General features: G+C 39.3%; 1 protein-coding gene across 1 annotated transcript in view; it reads left to right on the top strand.

Annotated features, from left to right (window-relative positions):
* Positions 1 to 16,105, top strand: part of LOC122347966 (NACHT and WD repeat domain-containing protein 2) — a 33,284-nt gene extending 17,179 nt beyond the window's left edge. The window contains 4 exon segments of the mRNA XM_043243199.1: positions 3,783 to 3,986; positions 5,840 to 5,990; positions 7,822 to 8,411; positions 9,902 to 16,105. Coding sequence (XP_043099134.1) covers positions 3,783 to 3,986; positions 5,840 to 5,990; positions 7,822 to 8,411; positions 9,902 to 13,807 — 4,851 coding nt within the window. The 3' untranslated portion in view covers positions 13,808 to 16,105.
* The last annotated feature ends 1,943 nt before the right edge of the window (positions 16,106 to 18,048 follow it).

The following is an 18,048-nucleotide window of genomic DNA, read 5'->3' as shown; positions in this document are numbered from 1 at the left end:
AAATGTTTAAATGACAACGATTAGCTTCTGAGAACATTCTGTGGAAACTTAAAAGTCGTCAAAATGTAATCAGATGAAATCAGCTACGTTAATAAAGTATTGAAATGGTTACACTCTAAATATCAGCTTGCATTCTGTAACCTATTGCATTTCCAAAGTAACCTTCCCAACACTACAAATATAAACACTGTTCGAAAAATTTGTGGTCAGTAAGTTATTCAGAAAGGTTTTTAAGATATTTATCATGCTACAAATGATTTCAAAAGATTTCAAATAAATGCTGTTCTATTAAAATAATGCGACAGTAGACTGGAGTAATGGAGAAAACTTAGCTTCCCATAACAGAAATAAATTACATTTTGAAGTATATTAAAACAGAAAAATTGTAGTAACGTTTAACCATTTCAAATACAGATTTATGATCAAATAAATGCAGTCCAACTAAGAGATCTTACCAAACGTCATAAAAAAAAAAAAAAAAATAGGATCGTTTAATTTACATGGCTGCTCCGTTTCATTGTAAAATTGCATCAGAGCCCCGAGTCTAAAATAGAATAGCATTCCTAAACAATGAACTTGACATTCCTCAAAGATGAATTAATTCTGAACAACGCTCACACTCTCCACTTCCCACAATGCTCTCAGGTTATGGTTTCCTAGAACAGTAACAGTAAGACAGACATCAAAGCTCTTGCAAGAGGAGACAGCAGCTGAAACTCACTGTCACACAGCTTGGGGCAGAGACAGAGAGAGATGGGCAAAAATATCTAGAAGGGAAGAAACAAGAGAACAGTAACAGAGCCGCTGAACAACAGAGGAGTGGATGAGAAAATTAAGGTCGCTATGATACACACTCGTAATACGACTTCAAAGTCTCTGTTTATTCCAGTACCTGTTCATGTGTCGTCGAAGTGTGGCACGATATCAAGGGACAGTGTCTCACAGCTCACGGTCCGCTCAGTTTCACCGGTACTGGATGTTTAGGGGTTACACATGCAGAATATGTTGTACATACTCTTGTTTTGTCTTGGAAAAACACTGGCTTATCTGCAAGCAGACTGAGCAAACCATCTCAGAGGAACAGTATAGCAACACAGACGGTACTATATAGGGTCATTTTACAGACTCACTCTCTATTTCTCTCTTACACACACCTTGTTGTTCTTCACGCCCCGGGGGTGCAGATAATAGTGCGTATCTTCAGCAGCAGCAGATTTCATGGCAGCGGAGGTGTCTCTGAGCCCCGCGTGATAAAACATGAGACAGATGTACATCTAACATGTTTTCGCCAGTGTGCGTGTCTCAGTTTCCACGTATCTCCACACTGACACCCTAACACTCCAGGTTGACCAGGTTTTCACAGTCTCTCTATTCTTGTTATCCGCTGTCTGAGACTGTGACAAAGACGTCAGCTGGAACTTCCTTTGGTTTTTTTTCGAAGAAAGCATCAGCATCAGTTCAACATATAGTCTGCAAATCTAAAAAGAATATATGTTTTGTAGCTATTTTCACAACTGTTAAAACCCCAAATCAAAGGAGGATCCTCACAATAATGGATTCCCAAAAAATTGTATTACAGGTCAAAAAGATTCAGAGTTACACCGGGTGAATTGTAGAGTGTAGCTCATCTTCCACATCCAGTGTGATGAGATTTCATGAAATTGAGAAGACTGAAATTGGAACCAAATGATTTTCTGACATGTTTAGAATTGCTGGAGGCTGAACAGCGTGTATGTCTGAGCTGGATGATACCTAGCTTTTTTCTTTTCAGGGTTTCATTCTGGTGCTCGGAATGCGTGTGATTATGTGATATTTTGCACACACACACGCATAGATATGCGCACCCATATATCAGAGGAAATCAATAATGGCTTTAGAAAACTGTTTGGGGTTGTGTGGTCTTCGAGTACATTTTTGTTAAATGGGGGAAAAAATATATATATATATATATATATATATATATATATATATATATATATATATATATATATATATATATATATATATATATATATATATATATGAGAGTAATATTGATGATGTTGATCTTGTTTTGTTAAAAAGAGAATATGTAGGTTTAAAATATGTGGGCTCTTTTGATTCATTTAATCCAAATATGCTTTAATTTCTTATTTCTGCTGAACACAAAAGATATTTTAAAGAATGTTGGCAAATTGCTGCTTACATAGTTGCATTAATTATTTATTTTATTTCCTAAATTAATTAATACAAAAAAAATTGTGTGTAATACTATAGAAGAATTGTTGTTTTTAAGCGGACATTTCCTTAATTAAATCCAATAATTTCAGTGGAGCTGATCATTTTTAGTATTTTTTTTCTCGCATCACACAGTCATGTAGCTCATGAGAAAAATTCAAAGAATTCCTTCGATTTTTTTTAATTAAATGAAACATCCAGCAATGTTTTTGCACATTCATTGAGAGTTTATTTATCAAATACAATGTGGTTTTAGTTTAAAACATGATGTTGATTATATTAGGAAGGTTGTTTTTTTTTTAAGTCATATCACCTTTGCTTATAAGGGACGTATGAAGAAGCAGAAGGCGAGGGAGAGAGAGAGAGAGAGTTGGGTTTTGGCTCATCACACTCATTCTTAATCTAGTTGGCAGAGTTTCATAGTCCTAATACTCCTCAGTACTGTGCTCTAAACACTGGAGCTATAAAGCTCACAGGAATAATGTATCTTTCTCTGTGTAGGAAGGAGTTGGAAAGAGTTTAAGGGATAAAAAAGAGAGACTGTGTGAGCTAAAATGACAGTGGGTAAGCGAGAGAGGTAGATGCATGGTGATGTAAAGGTCAGGTAAGCAAAGCATTAAAAGTTCACCCAAGTAGCCATTAAAAAAACTGAATTAGCTGTCATATAAATAATCTCACAGCACCGCTGTCACATGTTTACTGTAGGAAACCTACAATTTCAGTAGAGATATAAGCCAAGGCCAAGCATTTCTCTTTGGAATCCGCTACTCCTCTTGATCCCACAACCCCTGTCTCATCTCCTGCAAGTCTCTAATGTATGTTTTTGAAGAAGGGCCAGATCATTAGTCTATAGGCTTATCCAGCACAATTTGAATGCTCTGCCACTGGCGGTTATGGGCTTGTGGACACAATGACACTGGCAAACGTAGCAAATTGGCTTTCTAATCTCAGCGGCATGGACAGTCGCGCAGGAGTAGCTAAATAGCTCGGTAAAGAAAGAAAGAAAGGTTGGCAATGGTATGTTAAGCTAACAGCCTTCAATGTATTTTTGTGAATTCATGACAAACTTGCAATGGTAAATGGCATGTAGGATGTTTTTTTATTCTTTGCATGAACTCTAAGTTAGTACGTTTTAATCTATCGTGATTTTTAACCACGGTTTTACAACGTTCATACTTGGCATAAAAAATAAACCCACTTTTCAAGGTTTCTCACTCTTGTAAACTCTGGGTTATTGTTCTGATTCGGATATTTAAGAGGTCAGTTTTGCAATGTCCACTAGATGTTTTCAACCTCGTAATATGCAAACCTGAATACCGTTTGTGACCGTGACCACAAAAGATTAGAGGTTTTTATAAGCAAGGGTTTAAAGCAGCTAACATTCAAGCGCAAACTTGATTTGCCAAGGGTTAAAAGTGGCCTTAGTTCAGATTTTGAGAAGACAATAAGCAAGGTTATGTGCAGTGTAACAGCCCTTTGTGTTTCTCTCTTCCTCTCTATTCATTTTTGCTTTTATGATGTGCTGTGATAAGATTAAGTAAACAAAGTTTCTCCTTCCTTCCCAGGGGCTCATCGGAGAGAAGTATGGCAGCATTCGGGTCCCAGGTGAGGTGGAGTCGGCCGAGTTTGAGATGATTTTGGATGCGGCGGTGGAGGCGGGACTAGACACACGGATCTTGGAGGAGTGGTATTGTCGAGATGAGAACTCAGTCCCGCCTGCCTACTACCTAAAACCCAAAGCTGAGATGCTGAAGAACTACCAGAACTCTGTAAGTAGAGCAGGAAAGAGCTGGGATACCTTTCAGTGAAAATCTTTCTTTGTTATTAGATGAGTTGATCATTTCAAAGTACATTTGTCCAAGTTAGCCGAGTTACCATTCAAAAGTTTAAGAGTCAAAAGTTTAAGTCTAATCCTACCCAATACGTACGTTTAACAACTTTACTAACTGCTGATAAGCAGCAAATTGGGAATTTATTGAAGTCAGTTAATAATATTTAAATAGTAAATTTTGTAATTAATAATAAATAAGTGTTCCCTATTCTGAGTGTTACCATCTAATGCATACTCTCTGAATAAAATAAAACCTTTGAACAGTATAGTGTAAAAATGTCCAATTTTTGCTATTTATTCATTATCACAATTTTAAAGGAATTAAAAAAAAATTCAGCTGAAAAGCAAATTAAGATTTAATTGTTGGATACAGTCAAGACCTTTGAGATAGGGCAGGCTAAATTCCAATTTACAGTGGGCTGGCATACAGACGCAAAAATTGGCTCACTTTTAGTACTGTTTGCTTGTTGATTGTCCCAAGTGTAAGGTGTTCCATTAACCCAGAAACTGTGTAAACAGCAAATGCAACAGGAACATGAATTTAAATGAGCAAAATAACCCCCAAACCCAGACAGGAGACTTTATCACTTTATTTCAGAAGTCTAATACGCAGCACCGCTTTTGACTCACACAAGAGGGCATCCGGGATTAAGTTCAGCTTCCAGCAGACCTGACCTGTCCCGCACACACAGGAACAACCTGTAAATGTCAGCGGCTGACCGGTGCTGTTGCCGTTTTATATGGAGCGCTGTAGAAATGGCAGGCCTGAGAGGGAACACCGTTCAGTGCCTGTTGAGTTTATTAGCTTCATAAATTCAGTTTGTCTTTCATTAAACCTTACTGGGGCTCTCTCTTCCTTTCTTACGCTCACAAATTCTGTTTCACTTTCTGTCACCTACACACAGAAAGATCATATAGTGTTGTATAAATCAGGTTGTAACGCAGAGTGGCTGCAAATTGAAGAAGCGTCTGTGAAGCTGAGGGTCTCTGTTGGACTAAAATGAGAAAAGCAGCAGGGACAGTTTCTACCTGCACTCAGCAAAAACACCCACTGATCTCTCTCTCTCTCTCTCTCTCTCTCTCTCTGTCTGTCTCTTTCTCTCTGGTAGGTGACTGGGTTCATGACAAACACTTCTTAAAATATTACTTCAGTAAAACAGTGTGGTGTCCGCTTTCACTTTTCCCGTTCAAGCAGACAGAGTCATTTGTATTGTTGGGTGAACCCTGGCGAATTAGATTCCTTTTGACATCCCTCTACATCAAGTTCCTGTGGTCATAGAAATACTAGAAAATGTTTAGGCATGATTTGGAAAAGTATTAATATATGTTTTCATATCAGTATATGATTTAAATATCAAGTTCTTATTTATATATATATATATATATATATATATATATATATATATATATATATATATATATATATACATGCTATGTTGAAATGTGAGAGACTTTTCATTAGCTCTATAGGTGAATAACTTGGAAAAGTTACAGTATGGCAGTTACAGTATGGCAGTAATTTTAAAGGACAGAAGTCAAATGCTAAAAGAAAAATCTCAGCGCCGTTTGTGCTAGAACAAGATTAAAACTAGCTATGCCACCAACGTCTAGAATTAAGATTAAACCAAAAAGTGCTAATGCATTTGATGCTGCTTTTTGGTGAAATGAAAGAAGTGTTAATTAATGTAAATGGGGCAGGGTAGGATGTCGGTTTTCTTTTTTTATAGGCCAACATACAAATAGTGGAACCTTGAAAAACCGGATGACTCCATATGTGCTTTTACCCCACAGATGGAGTCAAGCAGCGTAGCAAAATCGAAGAACGACAAGGCATGGAGGGCAGTCTCAGAGGAAATCAAGAGGATCTTCAGAACCTCTGTTTTACAGCTGCAGGAGAAGGGAACCATGAAGAGCGCTCAAGCCAAGAAATTTCTGTGCTCAGGTACACTCTAGTTATATTTACAGTAATGACCGAGCCCACAGCTAATAAATGTTTAGTGTTATTTTGCAGTACATTCCAACTTCAAGTGTCAACATTGACTGTGTGTGTGCAGTAAATATACTAATCATTATGGTCAACTTATTTTCAACTGAGCTAAAGGTCCCCATCCATATGCCTGAAATGACTTTATACTTGATATCATTCTTTCATTTATTTTTTGTAATGATCTTAAAGTTCCGTGAGTGATTTTGCTCATATAACATGTTTTCCGATTAAAAGGCAAAGTTTCACTCTAAACATTTCAATGCCACTTAATGCAAAACATCATTTTTCTGTTAAATTACATGCAAAATTTAAAAAAAGGCTCAATCAGAGCCGTAGTTTATAGTTTTGTGGTTTTAAAGTGAGATCGTATTCAAAGCTCATAATGAATGTAAATGTTATTTTTATCCCGCTCTTGAAAGTCATTGTGACTGAATTAAAATTTGCCCGGATTAGCCAGCATAAGAGGAGATCTAATCAGGCTAACTTAATTCATCCAGGTTAATCCAATATTCAGTGATACAGTTAAGTCTCATCACCGTACCCCACATTAGAGACTTTGGGTCAGTACAGGAGAAAGAACAGCTTTACTGCTTGCTCTTTTATGTCATTCTGAGTGCATTGACTTATAATTCAATCACCGATACAGTTAAGTCTTCATCCCGACATGCAGTGGATATGAAAGAACTGCATTCAAGAGGATCCCCTAAGTAAAGCATTTCTTTTTTTGCGAGAAGAATACTTTGCTCTCAATCGCAGAGGTTCCTTTCATTAAAACTGAGGTCTTCTGTCTGACTTCAGAGCATCAGTCTTTCCCTGATCTCAAGCTTGTGCACTCTGATGTCTGACGGATGCTCCACATTGAGGGTATTTATTAAAAGAGCATCCATGCATCATAGAAAATAGGCATTACATTGGTATTACATTTCACAAAGCAAATGCAAGTAAAAATAAAAGACAGTAATGTTGGTCAGAGATCAGATTGCCTGCTCTTCTTGATCGGTTTATTTTGTAACATTAGACATAACATTCATGGCAAAATATTGAGTATGATGTATTTTAATATAGCATACATTACATTTATTCAATTCAGTGTAATAAAAGTGTGATTAAATATGTGCTGAAAAAAGTACATTTGAATATATTTTTTGCTTTTTGAAATAAACTTTTTTGCAACATTATAAATATCTTACTTATTGTGTTTTTCCAAACAAGCAAACAAAAATTCCTAATGAACCCAACGGTCATGCATTTAGTGTATAATGTATAAAATCTTCAAGCAGGTACCCTATTAGTTTTTCAATGCGATTTCTATTTGATTACTAATATCAGAGTGAGAAAAGTACATGCAAGATTTAATCGAGGTAACGCTTTCCTGGGGGATTTGTAGCCATTTACTTGCCGCATTCGCATCCCCCACTCTTCTGATTTAATAAACAACAAGCTGCAAGTATGTGATACTAAGCTGACGAGGTTGGCAGGCTATCACTGGAATACTGCCTTTGGAGGTCTTTGATAAAACCAGGCGAGGCTGGATTAAGAGATCATATCACTTTTTTCTTCGTCAAGGCAGCTCGGAGAGACGGATCTAATCATTTGCTAAAGACTGGCAAACGCGGGGGAAGCGCTCACCTCATGACATCAAATTAAGCATGTTTTCTGAAAGTGCCACTGAAGTGTTTCGGGGGAGTAAACAGTGGCAGTGATGAAAACCATGAATGAAAAGAAACGCTCTGTCATGCAGAACTGAGTAATTATCATGCTCTCTCTGCTTTCTCGTGTCTTTCAGCGTTAGAGGATGAACTGGATTTCGCATTGGGCAAGCAGACCCCAGCCTTCCTCAAGAAGTGTGTATGTTACATCCGGAAGATATCCAACTTTGACCGCTTCGCTAAACTCCCCGAGATGGCCCGCTACATGGACATCGTGGTGAGCGCCGACCGTGTCATGAGAAACCAAGAAGCCTATGAGCGTCTTCTGAAAGTCCGAGACGAGTTCATTCCGATGGTGGTGGCAGCATCCAATCTTCGAGTCTACTCCTCAGTCACTCACTGTGACATGAAACTTGGCTACTCACAGGAAGTAGAGAGCCACTACGTCGAAGGTCTGTGTAAACAGTTTTATGAAGACATGGTGGATATCATCCAAGCCACGGTCCAACAGAACTTTGACACAGAGACCGATCCGCTCTATGATGAAATTATACAGCATCTTTCGCTGTGCAAGACTTTTTCATCTTTTTATGTGTACAAGAGTGAAGCTTTGGACATAGTCCAGGAGTACCTGTACCCCTCCAAAGGTGGTCGAATAACTCCCCAAGTGGTGTATGGAGGACCCTGCACTGGAAAGACATTGTTACTTGCGGAAGTGGCAAAACAGGTGAAAAGCATGTAAAGTATGCACATTTGTGTGTGCGTGGTTGAGAGAGAAAGCATGTGTGAACATACTGACCTGCTTTTTAAGGCCATCTGGATGCCGGCACATGTTAGATTAATGCTGCGGGATGCCTGTATTTAGCCTGAAGCTGTTCTTTGCTTCCTTTGACTTAATATCTGATGTCATGGCATGAGATTCAAATTAACATTAAGGTATTTTGGGCTGCTTTTACATGAATTTGTCTGTCGTAACAGATTTTGTGCATTCCAGTGTATCTGGAGGGACACGGTAGTCCAAATACAGATCATTGCATTCACAAGCTTAAAAAATGCTGATTTCATTTAACTGATAAAAATTATTTGATATAATTACTCCTATCTGTCAGCTTCGGCCAATACTTAGGGCTTATAGAGATCAGTAGTGTGCTTGTGTCATGTGTTGATGGTCAGAATTGACGGTGTTGATAAGTTTGGGGGCGAGGAACAAAGGAGGAAGGGTAGTGTTGACATTTCCCGTCACCCATGGCAACCCGTCAAAGACCTCAGCCTCTAATGTTAGTTCACAGATGATGAGCCTGGGGACCTTGACTAACTCCCTCGTCCTTGCTCATGTTCTCTCTCTCTCTCACTGTCCTTCTATGTAACATACACACTACAGAAAGTCAGATACTCTGAAATGTTTATATTTGTATGCAATGTACATGCCCACACATTGCATGCAGTTTTTATAATCAAGAGTGTGTGTCTGTGTCATTAGCATGATCTCATGTTTGGTACAGCTGGCATGTTTTTATACTGCCCTTGTCAGTGCAGTACGGTACCAAGAATCATGCAGTAAATATGAGCACAGTGATGCATTCAAGTAGCAATCTGGACACACACACCCCTTGGCTAGTCATACAAATGCACAGACACACAATCCTCCTGCAAATGGTGGCTTTGGAAAAGCATTTTATCATTAATTGTCAGCCTCTCCAAACAGGGAGAAATACAATTTCATGTTTCCCTGAATCACAGCTGGGGGCACCCTTTAACCACATCCAAGAAAGAATTGTGCTAAGGATGAGGGAATGTTTCAAACTGATTTAGAAAATCTTTGGCACAAGAAATACAGTGCTGACTCTATTGCTGTGCATTCGATTATTTGCTGTACAGTCATTGCTCTTAGATTTCCTTCCTCGCACTCAGGGTTGTCAAAGTTTGTGTACAGCGGATCTGCTAAGTAATTTATGGACTGGAGTCACTCAAGTTTTGTTTGCTATAGTCATACTTATATATACTTACTCTAGGTCACAGCAGTTCACGGATTTTTAACCATGTGTGTTTTTATAGAAACAGGACACAAGATCCTGTTAAACATTAATTAATAATTCATACAGTAGTTATTTACAGTAAATCATCTATTTGTAAATATAAAAATCAAATGAAATAACATACCGGAAAACATTCTGTAAACTGTATGTCTGAGCTTCTTTTTCATTTTCACTTGTTTAGGCTTATTCATGGCTACAGAAGGAAATGGGACCAGAAACAGACCCGGTTGTCATTGTCAGATTCATCGGGTCTTCAGACTTCTCTACTGACCTCCGCACGCTGCTGCAGAGCATCTGTGAGCAGATTGCCATCAACTATCGGTGCCTGATCCACTTCTTACCAAACAAGATCCAGGAGATGAGGGAGCTGCTGGTAAATTTGCTAGGGGAGTCATCATTTCACCGACCTCTTGTCATTATTCTGGATGCCTTGGAGCAGTTGTCAGATGTTGACGAGGCTCGGAAGCTGTGGTGGCTGCCTGTCCACCTGCCACGTACAGTCCGAATTGTAGTGTCAACCCTGCCCAACAAGCACGGGATACTCCAGAAATTACGCTGCCTGATACATGACGAGGATGCCTATGTTGAACTGATGCAAAGAGACCGCAAAGCTTGCAGTCAGACACTTAAACAGCAGCTTCTGAGTGTCAAAAGGAAGGTGACATCTGGCCAACAGATATATGTGAATGAGGCAATGGCAAAATGTACACTCCCCATGTTCGTCAACCTCATCTACCGAGAGGTAGTTCACTGGAGGTCGCACAAGGATGTGGACGACAAATCATTGTGTTCGACGGTGCACGAAAGCATTGAGCAGCTTTTCTACTCTATTGAAAACAAGCTTGGCTCACGCTTTGTCTTTCGAGCACTGGGCTATATCACAATGGCACGGGCAGGCCTAACAGAGCTGGAGCTAGAGGATATCTTATCTTTGGACAACAGTGTCCTTGGGGACATCATGGTGAGCTCTAATCTTAAAAGCCCGCTGCGCATTTCTTACGATTTCATAGCCAGGCTAAAAGAAGAACTTGAGGGTTATTTAGTGGAGCGTCAAGTCCGTAATGTAACGCTAATGGTTTGGGCAAACCGCCACCTGCATCTTATAGCACAAAAGCTATACCTCAGTAATGAAGAAGATGTACATCAAATGCATAGCCTTTTGGCTGAGTACTTCCTTGGGGCATGGGCAGGTGGTAGAAAGAAGATATTCCACTGCGACAATAATCACTTTGCCTCACTGAATATCTCACACCATCGAAACCCTCATCACCAGCAGAGCCTTCACGGCCACGACAAAGCTTCTGCTGACAAGCACTCTTATGACAGACAGACACCCGAACAACCCTGGGTGTTCCAGTGTAACTTGCTAGAGCCAGACATCTTCTTTGTCAACCATCGAAAGATGACGGAGCTCACATACCACCTGACAAGGAGCGGCCGGACAGATGATCTCATGTATGGTGTCATCATGAACTTCAGCTGGCTCTACACTATGATAAAGATAGGGCAGTTTGACAAGGCCCTGTCAGACATTGACCTAGCTTACAGCTACACGCAAGAAAAGGAGCTAAAGTTTCTCGCAACTACACTCCGCAGTATTAAGCTTAAAGTGACAAAAAATCCTGCATCACTGTCTGCTGAACTTCAGCAAAGGCTCCTTCCAGTTGTCACATCTCTTCCGAAGCTCAGACACCTCCTTCTTGAATGTGACAAGGATGGTCCGAAATATTGCTCCATTGTGCCACTGCACTCTTCCATGGATGTCACTTACAGTCCCGAGAGATTACCGCTGTGTTCTAGCTACATGCAAATAGTGGAAATTCTACCTACATTAGCTCCAAACATAGTCATTGTGGCCCTTGAAGATGGATCAGTCAGCACGTGGGATGTTGAGAGCAGACAGCTGATAAGACAGATAGACACGGCAAGGTCAGTTGTTCTTGGCATCAGGCTAACCACAGATGAGAAGTATCTGGTAGTGGCCACTACAAAAAATACACTGCTCATTTACGACAACCACAAGTCCTGCTTGTTGTCAGAGGTTGAGGTGAAAGGGTCCAAGCACTGTGGCATCACTGGCGGTGTAGCATTTATCAATGGATTCACCTTGTCCAGCCACCATGCCTTAGCTTGGCTGGAGGCAAGCAAAGATGTCAATGTGATTGATTTGCTCTATGGCTGGCCGTTGTATCAGTTCCATTGCTGGTATGAGGTAACCTGTGTCCAGTGTTCCCCAGATGGAATGTATGCTTTCTGCGGACAGTATCTCAACACAACCACCATATTTCATCTCGGAAGTGGGGACAAGCTTGCTACAATGACTTCTGAATTCTCTGGTGGTTTTGTTAAGTCCATCCTGATTCTAGACACCATTCATCAAATGGTGATGATCGACAATGAGGGCAGTCTCTCTGTGTGGAACACCAAAGATATCACAAATCCCAAACTGATGGAGGATTATGACTGCAGAGGAGATGATAGTGAAGTTGTGGGCATAGAGCTTTCTGAGGATCAGCGATCCATCCTCATCTGCAAAGCGAGAAGCATTGAGGTGCTGGACACCAAGATTTGGAAGATGGCAGAGAAGTTCAAGGCCAAGCGCAGCGAGAAATTTGTGGCAGCCGTTCTCTCCAAAAACAGCCAAAGTATAATAGCTTCCATGGAGAACACATCATCCATATTCGTGTGGAGGAGAGATAGTGGACAGTGCATGGCCAGCTTGATAGAGATATCTGGAGCCATTGTTAAACTGATCAAATCAACACACCATAACTTGCTGCTGTCTGTGGCCAGCAGTGGCGTGCTTTCTGTGTGGGACATTGACATAATAACAGCCATGTCAAACATTGATAAAACTGGGAAACCTATCCAAAGTCTGCAGCTCTCTGGCCGAGAGGATTTTGTCTACACCATGGATGGGTCAGAGGTCATCCACAAGTGGAACTACAGCACAGGTTTCATTGAGATGGTGTTCAAGCATGAAGGCCTTGTGGAAAACTGCGTCTTGACAACATCGGGCGATCTAATGGTGACATCTGATGATAAAAGTAGTCAGTACATCTGGCATACAACCACGGGTGAGAATATATTCCGTATCAATGGTCAGAGGATCTCACAGCTTCTCATCACACACAATGATCAGTTTGTAGTGTCCCTTTGCGAGCAAAATGCTTCCCGCGTTTGGAGGCTTGCAACCGGGCACAAGGTGTGCAATATATTGGTAACACTCCAGCATGCCCTCATTACCACAGCAAACACATTCCTCGTGGGAAGCAACAAGAATAAGATGCTGGCTGTTAGTTTGTGGTCAGGCAGTGTATCCAAAAAGTTCATCTGTGATGATGGGATCACAATTGTTAACTTCAAGTTAATTCCTGACAGTCCAGATTATGTCGTCTTCATCACCTCCACAGAAACAGTTTTCATTTGGAGTGTTGCAGATGAGTCTGTGTGCAGGCGGGTGCAGCTGCCTAGCAACTTTTTAAAGAACTTGGAGGATTTCCAAATATCGCCAAATGGGAAATTGGGCATTGTGTCGAAAGGTGATGAGAACATTAATGTCCTAGACCTTCACAGTGGAAAACTGCGTCTGGTCCATGCTGCTGGTATAATATGGCGGCAAAAGCTCTCACGAGATGGACGCTATTTAGTGTACATCTGTTTCCTCAATTGTGACGAAGATGATGATGCAGGGGTGGTTTCAAGTCTGATTGTCATGAGATTGGCAGATGGCAAGAGCATCGGGACCTGTTCCCTCTACAAAACGCCAACCTATCTGTGCCTATCACAGCGAGCACTTAACATCATTGTGGGATTTGAGGATGGCAGCATTGGCACCTACACAGTCGTAGACCGTGTGGATGCAGCTCTGAAAATCAAGATCGCCACCTCAAACAGTCGCCAAATAGTTAACAACGCCTCACAGAAAGTACGACCCAAGTGTAGCACCAATGCCTTCAAGACCATTGCTGACTGTGTGTGGAGAGAATCCACCGAGGTCTTTTCACGGGACAGTCCTATCAATGTGTCTGACAGTGGAGAACCAGAGACAACAACACCCACAAAGAAAACTGAACTGCTGCAGTGAGAGCGCCCTCTGTAGGACACTGACAGACATGAAGGAACAAGGCCAGGTTTGGACACAGGTGATTATTGTTTACAGCAACTTTGATTCAACTGCACAGATCAGTTCTCTGGGTAACACACAGCAACTGGCCATTTGCTATTAAGCTGCACTTAAGCTGCAACCAGTCACCTTGGTTTCTTTTATCCATCACCAACTTACTGTCAAATGTGTACAATGAATTTGATAGTAACAAATTCATAACAAAATGTCATTGACTGGAAAAGCAGATCCAGTTGGCTTTATGATATGTTCTTCCTTTTCGTATGTATACCGGTGTGGCCATATAGTTTAGATTTTGTTTAGTCAAATCAAGCCATAAAGTCACTTTATACAGAAGCATAGAGAAATGTAATAGATTTGTAGCCATATAAAAGTTGCTGCCATTTTTTTTTTTTTTTTTATATATATATATATATCATTTGTGTCTGTTTATTAACGTCCTCTGGTACTGTACTAAAATGGAAACTTATGTACATATGTGTACATATGTACTTTGGCTGCTGCAGTTTGTGCAACTTCTTAAATATATGTTATGTTGTGCTAAATGCAATCAAAGTGAGTGCCTGGATTTTAACTTTTTTGTTACAGAAACTGATTAAGAAAAAAATGCAGGGAATTTCTAAAGAAAAATATATTGATACAACTATTCATCATTACGGTTCTGCATACAATGAACATTTAGCATACAAATTTGCTTAATTTGAAATTACAGCATTTAAATGAGGATCATTGGATCAAAGTTTCAGTATTCAGGTATTCAGAGTATAGTCTGGAGTCATCGTGAGCTTCTTAATGAAATTCAGAATGTGTTCTAGACTTTCTCTGACCAAAGTCGCATGGAAATCCATGTGTGGAATTTGCTTGAAATACCAGACAGTATTGAACCCATCCTCGTATTCTATACCAATTCACCAGTTAATGTTACTATACCACAGCATCGCAGTCCAAGTTTCAAACTGTGGTGGGAAAATGTATATTTTGTTTTCTCAGTGAAAGGATTTGAACTGGCAAACTGATACTGAGAAGGTCATCCTCTGACTCGACTAAATCCTAGAGATTAATAGTATTAATGGCATTACTTTTAAAGAATGTGCAATTCATTGTATCAAAGGACAGTACAGTTGTATCAAGCTACAAATGTTGAGTACTGATTTGAGGACTAAACCACTATTGAGGAGTCATGTGTAGCATCTCACCAAGAGTTTCTACGCCTTAACGGTTGAGTCATCTTATACAAATGTGTATTTGTAATTGTTCTTTGTGAGGTAAAGGTTGATTGATTGTGTGCTTGAAAAAAATATATACTTTGTACTTTCATGTTATAGATAACTTAGAGATATTTATGAATAGATTATATGTTATCATAAACAAGGCTGATTTATGAATGGTGTTTACCAAGGCAGTGTTTGGTGGTTGCACTTTATTTTAAACGGGTTGTTTACTGAGGTTGACTTTGAACAAGTGTGTCGTGAATGCTAACTATACGATTTTTGCCTTCAGTTATGGGTGTACTCCGGCATGTCGCAAAAGAAAGTAGTTTCAACAAAATGATCAGCCATGCCCCATTCAAACTCTTCTCTCCATAACTCAAGGGCTATTCCGTCGAATTGTATGTTTACCTCTGGAAATACTGACACATAGGCCCATTTACAACCCACAACCTGTAGCAGCATTCAGGTGTGATTAGCATCTCCCACTGAAGTGTTTAAAACATATAAATATCATACAATATTTGCCAAAGTTTTATTTATTTATTTTTAATTATTAATATTTGTTTTCAGAATGTTAAATGGTGTTGTTTGTGACCCTACTTGTTACTTTTCTGGCTTTGTTGTGTTTTCTAGCATAACTACGAGAACATGCATTATCTTTGCTAAGAGCTTGACAAAGTCCATCTCTATTATAACGGAATGCCAGTTTTAGAGTATCTTTGAATGTGTCCATATGAGAGCAGTTGAACAGTATATTATATGTTATGTAACTTGAATGACTTTTAACTACTTGTTTGCAAAACATAGTTCACATACTGGTATTGAATGTGTTTATTGTATTATTTGTATTGTCAAGATTGAAGATCCCTGTTTAGAGATATATATTTTCATAAATGTTGTACTTACATTTTGTTACAAAGTTGTTTATGTATTCTAGAAAAAAAATAGCAGAAAAAAATGTGTCTGAAAGCAATATGACTTAGTGTGTATGCATTGTTTGTATGGAACATTTTAATGTAATAAAATGGTTTTCTTTCTGCCTCTTCAATCTCATTGTTTTTTCATCTGAACGTATTGGTCTTCTTTTGGAAAGAAAGCGCAAGACGTTCTGTTCTGTGATCATACATCATTTTTCAAAACCCTGCCATGATACAATCATACTTCTTCCAATCTAGCCAATGCTAATTCAGCTCGGTTTATCACAACAACGCCTCTAGAGTCATGTTGTTTACACGAGGAGAACGATTCCCTACATGGCACAATCAGAAACTGAGACGTTGAATGATTTGACTGATAATAGTTTTGCTCCCCTGTGCAGTGTGCAAACAAGGGTGTTAAATATTTTCCCAAACAGTGGGCAGGTGCTATACCATATCAATATTTCAATTACTGCTTGCGCACACCTGGATTATTTGGAGCACATCTGCAGCAGCGCAGGTATACGAACACCACCGTAAACAAATAGTAGCTCAGGGCAGGAATTCTGGTGTGTGTGTGTGTGTGTGTGTGTGTGTGGTCTCTATGGAAACTGAATCCTCAGTGGAATCAGCCCCCTGTTGTGATGACTATGGAACTGGCATATCAACATTGCGTATCAGGGAAAAGCAAATGCATTGCGTTTTTTTTTACATAAACTCATCACGGCATAGACGCTCTTAGTCATCTCTCCCTAGGAAGTCACTGCGCTGTAACTGAACAATTTGTCAAATAGTCAATATTTGTACAGCTAAATATACCGCATTTATTCTGATCGTCCCCCACTTTTTGATTGAATTTCCTGGTGTGAGCGAGCGGTACTTTGAATTTGTGTTTTGCATTTAACACATCGCACACGCACACACACACCTGAACATACACCAAAAGGAGCAGCTTAAGCAGCATACACCAAATGCTTTCATGTTTTCAATTAAAGCACAAGTGATTGTACAGGACAGTTCATTGGCTCAAAAGATATCTCGCTGTTGTGATCATCTGTAAAAGATCACGATCGTGTAACTCGATCTCATAAGTACATAAATGGAAAAACTAACAGATCAATGGGCAGAGCAGACAAAAACAATATACACACCCATATAAGACAGTAAAAGGCCCTGTGTCCTGCTGTCATACTCACTATGCATATGCACAATGGTCACATGGACATTAAGTGATAATCAAACCTGTGTTTTTGTATAAAGTATTATTATTAAGCATTATTTTTTATGTTAGGTGTCCTCAAATTAAAACCGCTGAATAAATACTAACGTATAACATAAATTCCCTGCAAATGGAAAAACAAGCTCTTTAGATATGCAGGCCATAATATGCAGCAGCAGTGCACACGTGAACAAATAATAACTTCTGACCTAATACAGACACCACTAACCTAAACCAGAGGACGTTACAACATTAACAATATGAAAATGACCAAGAATACACACCTGAAATTGACCCTCAGCCAGACAAACCTGTTGAGATCACTAAATGTAATGTGAATAATTTATGGGCATATGAGCAAAAATGCCACAAGTCATTTTTATCACAAACTTGTGGCCCTCACAATTATTACTTAAACCCGTACACTCACAAACATATGTTCACTGATCATATTAACTCTATAACCCACACCCTACAACTTCTTTTATATATATATATATATATATATATATATATATATATATATATATATATATATATATATATATATATATATATATATAAAAAAAAAAAAAAATCTAAACTGATTTACAATCAAGGATGAGTACAAATGAACAGTTCAGTAGGCCTATAGGTACAAATACAAACTCAATCACCTGAGAAGCTGCAAGGTTGTTTTGATTTGATATAGACACTCAGAAATGTCACTCTCTACATGAAGTTTCCGCTGTCAGTTACATAAGCATATCAAACTGTCAGCATTGGTAGGTGACAAGATCACTCATCACATCAAATTATCACTCTCTGGCATCACACACTTCCTGACTATCTATTTTAATCAAACACTGCACGCAA

This window comes from Puntigrus tetrazona, chromosome 7, assembly GCF_018831695.1.
Source record: "Puntigrus tetrazona isolate hp1 chromosome 7, ASM1883169v1, whole genome shotgun sequence".
Lineage (NCBI taxonomy): Eukaryota > Metazoa > Chordata > Actinopteri > Cypriniformes > Cyprinidae > Puntigrus > Puntigrus tetrazona.
The sequence above is the reverse complement of the archived record's forward strand: the minus strand, read 5'-3'. Positions and strand labels throughout refer to the sequence as shown.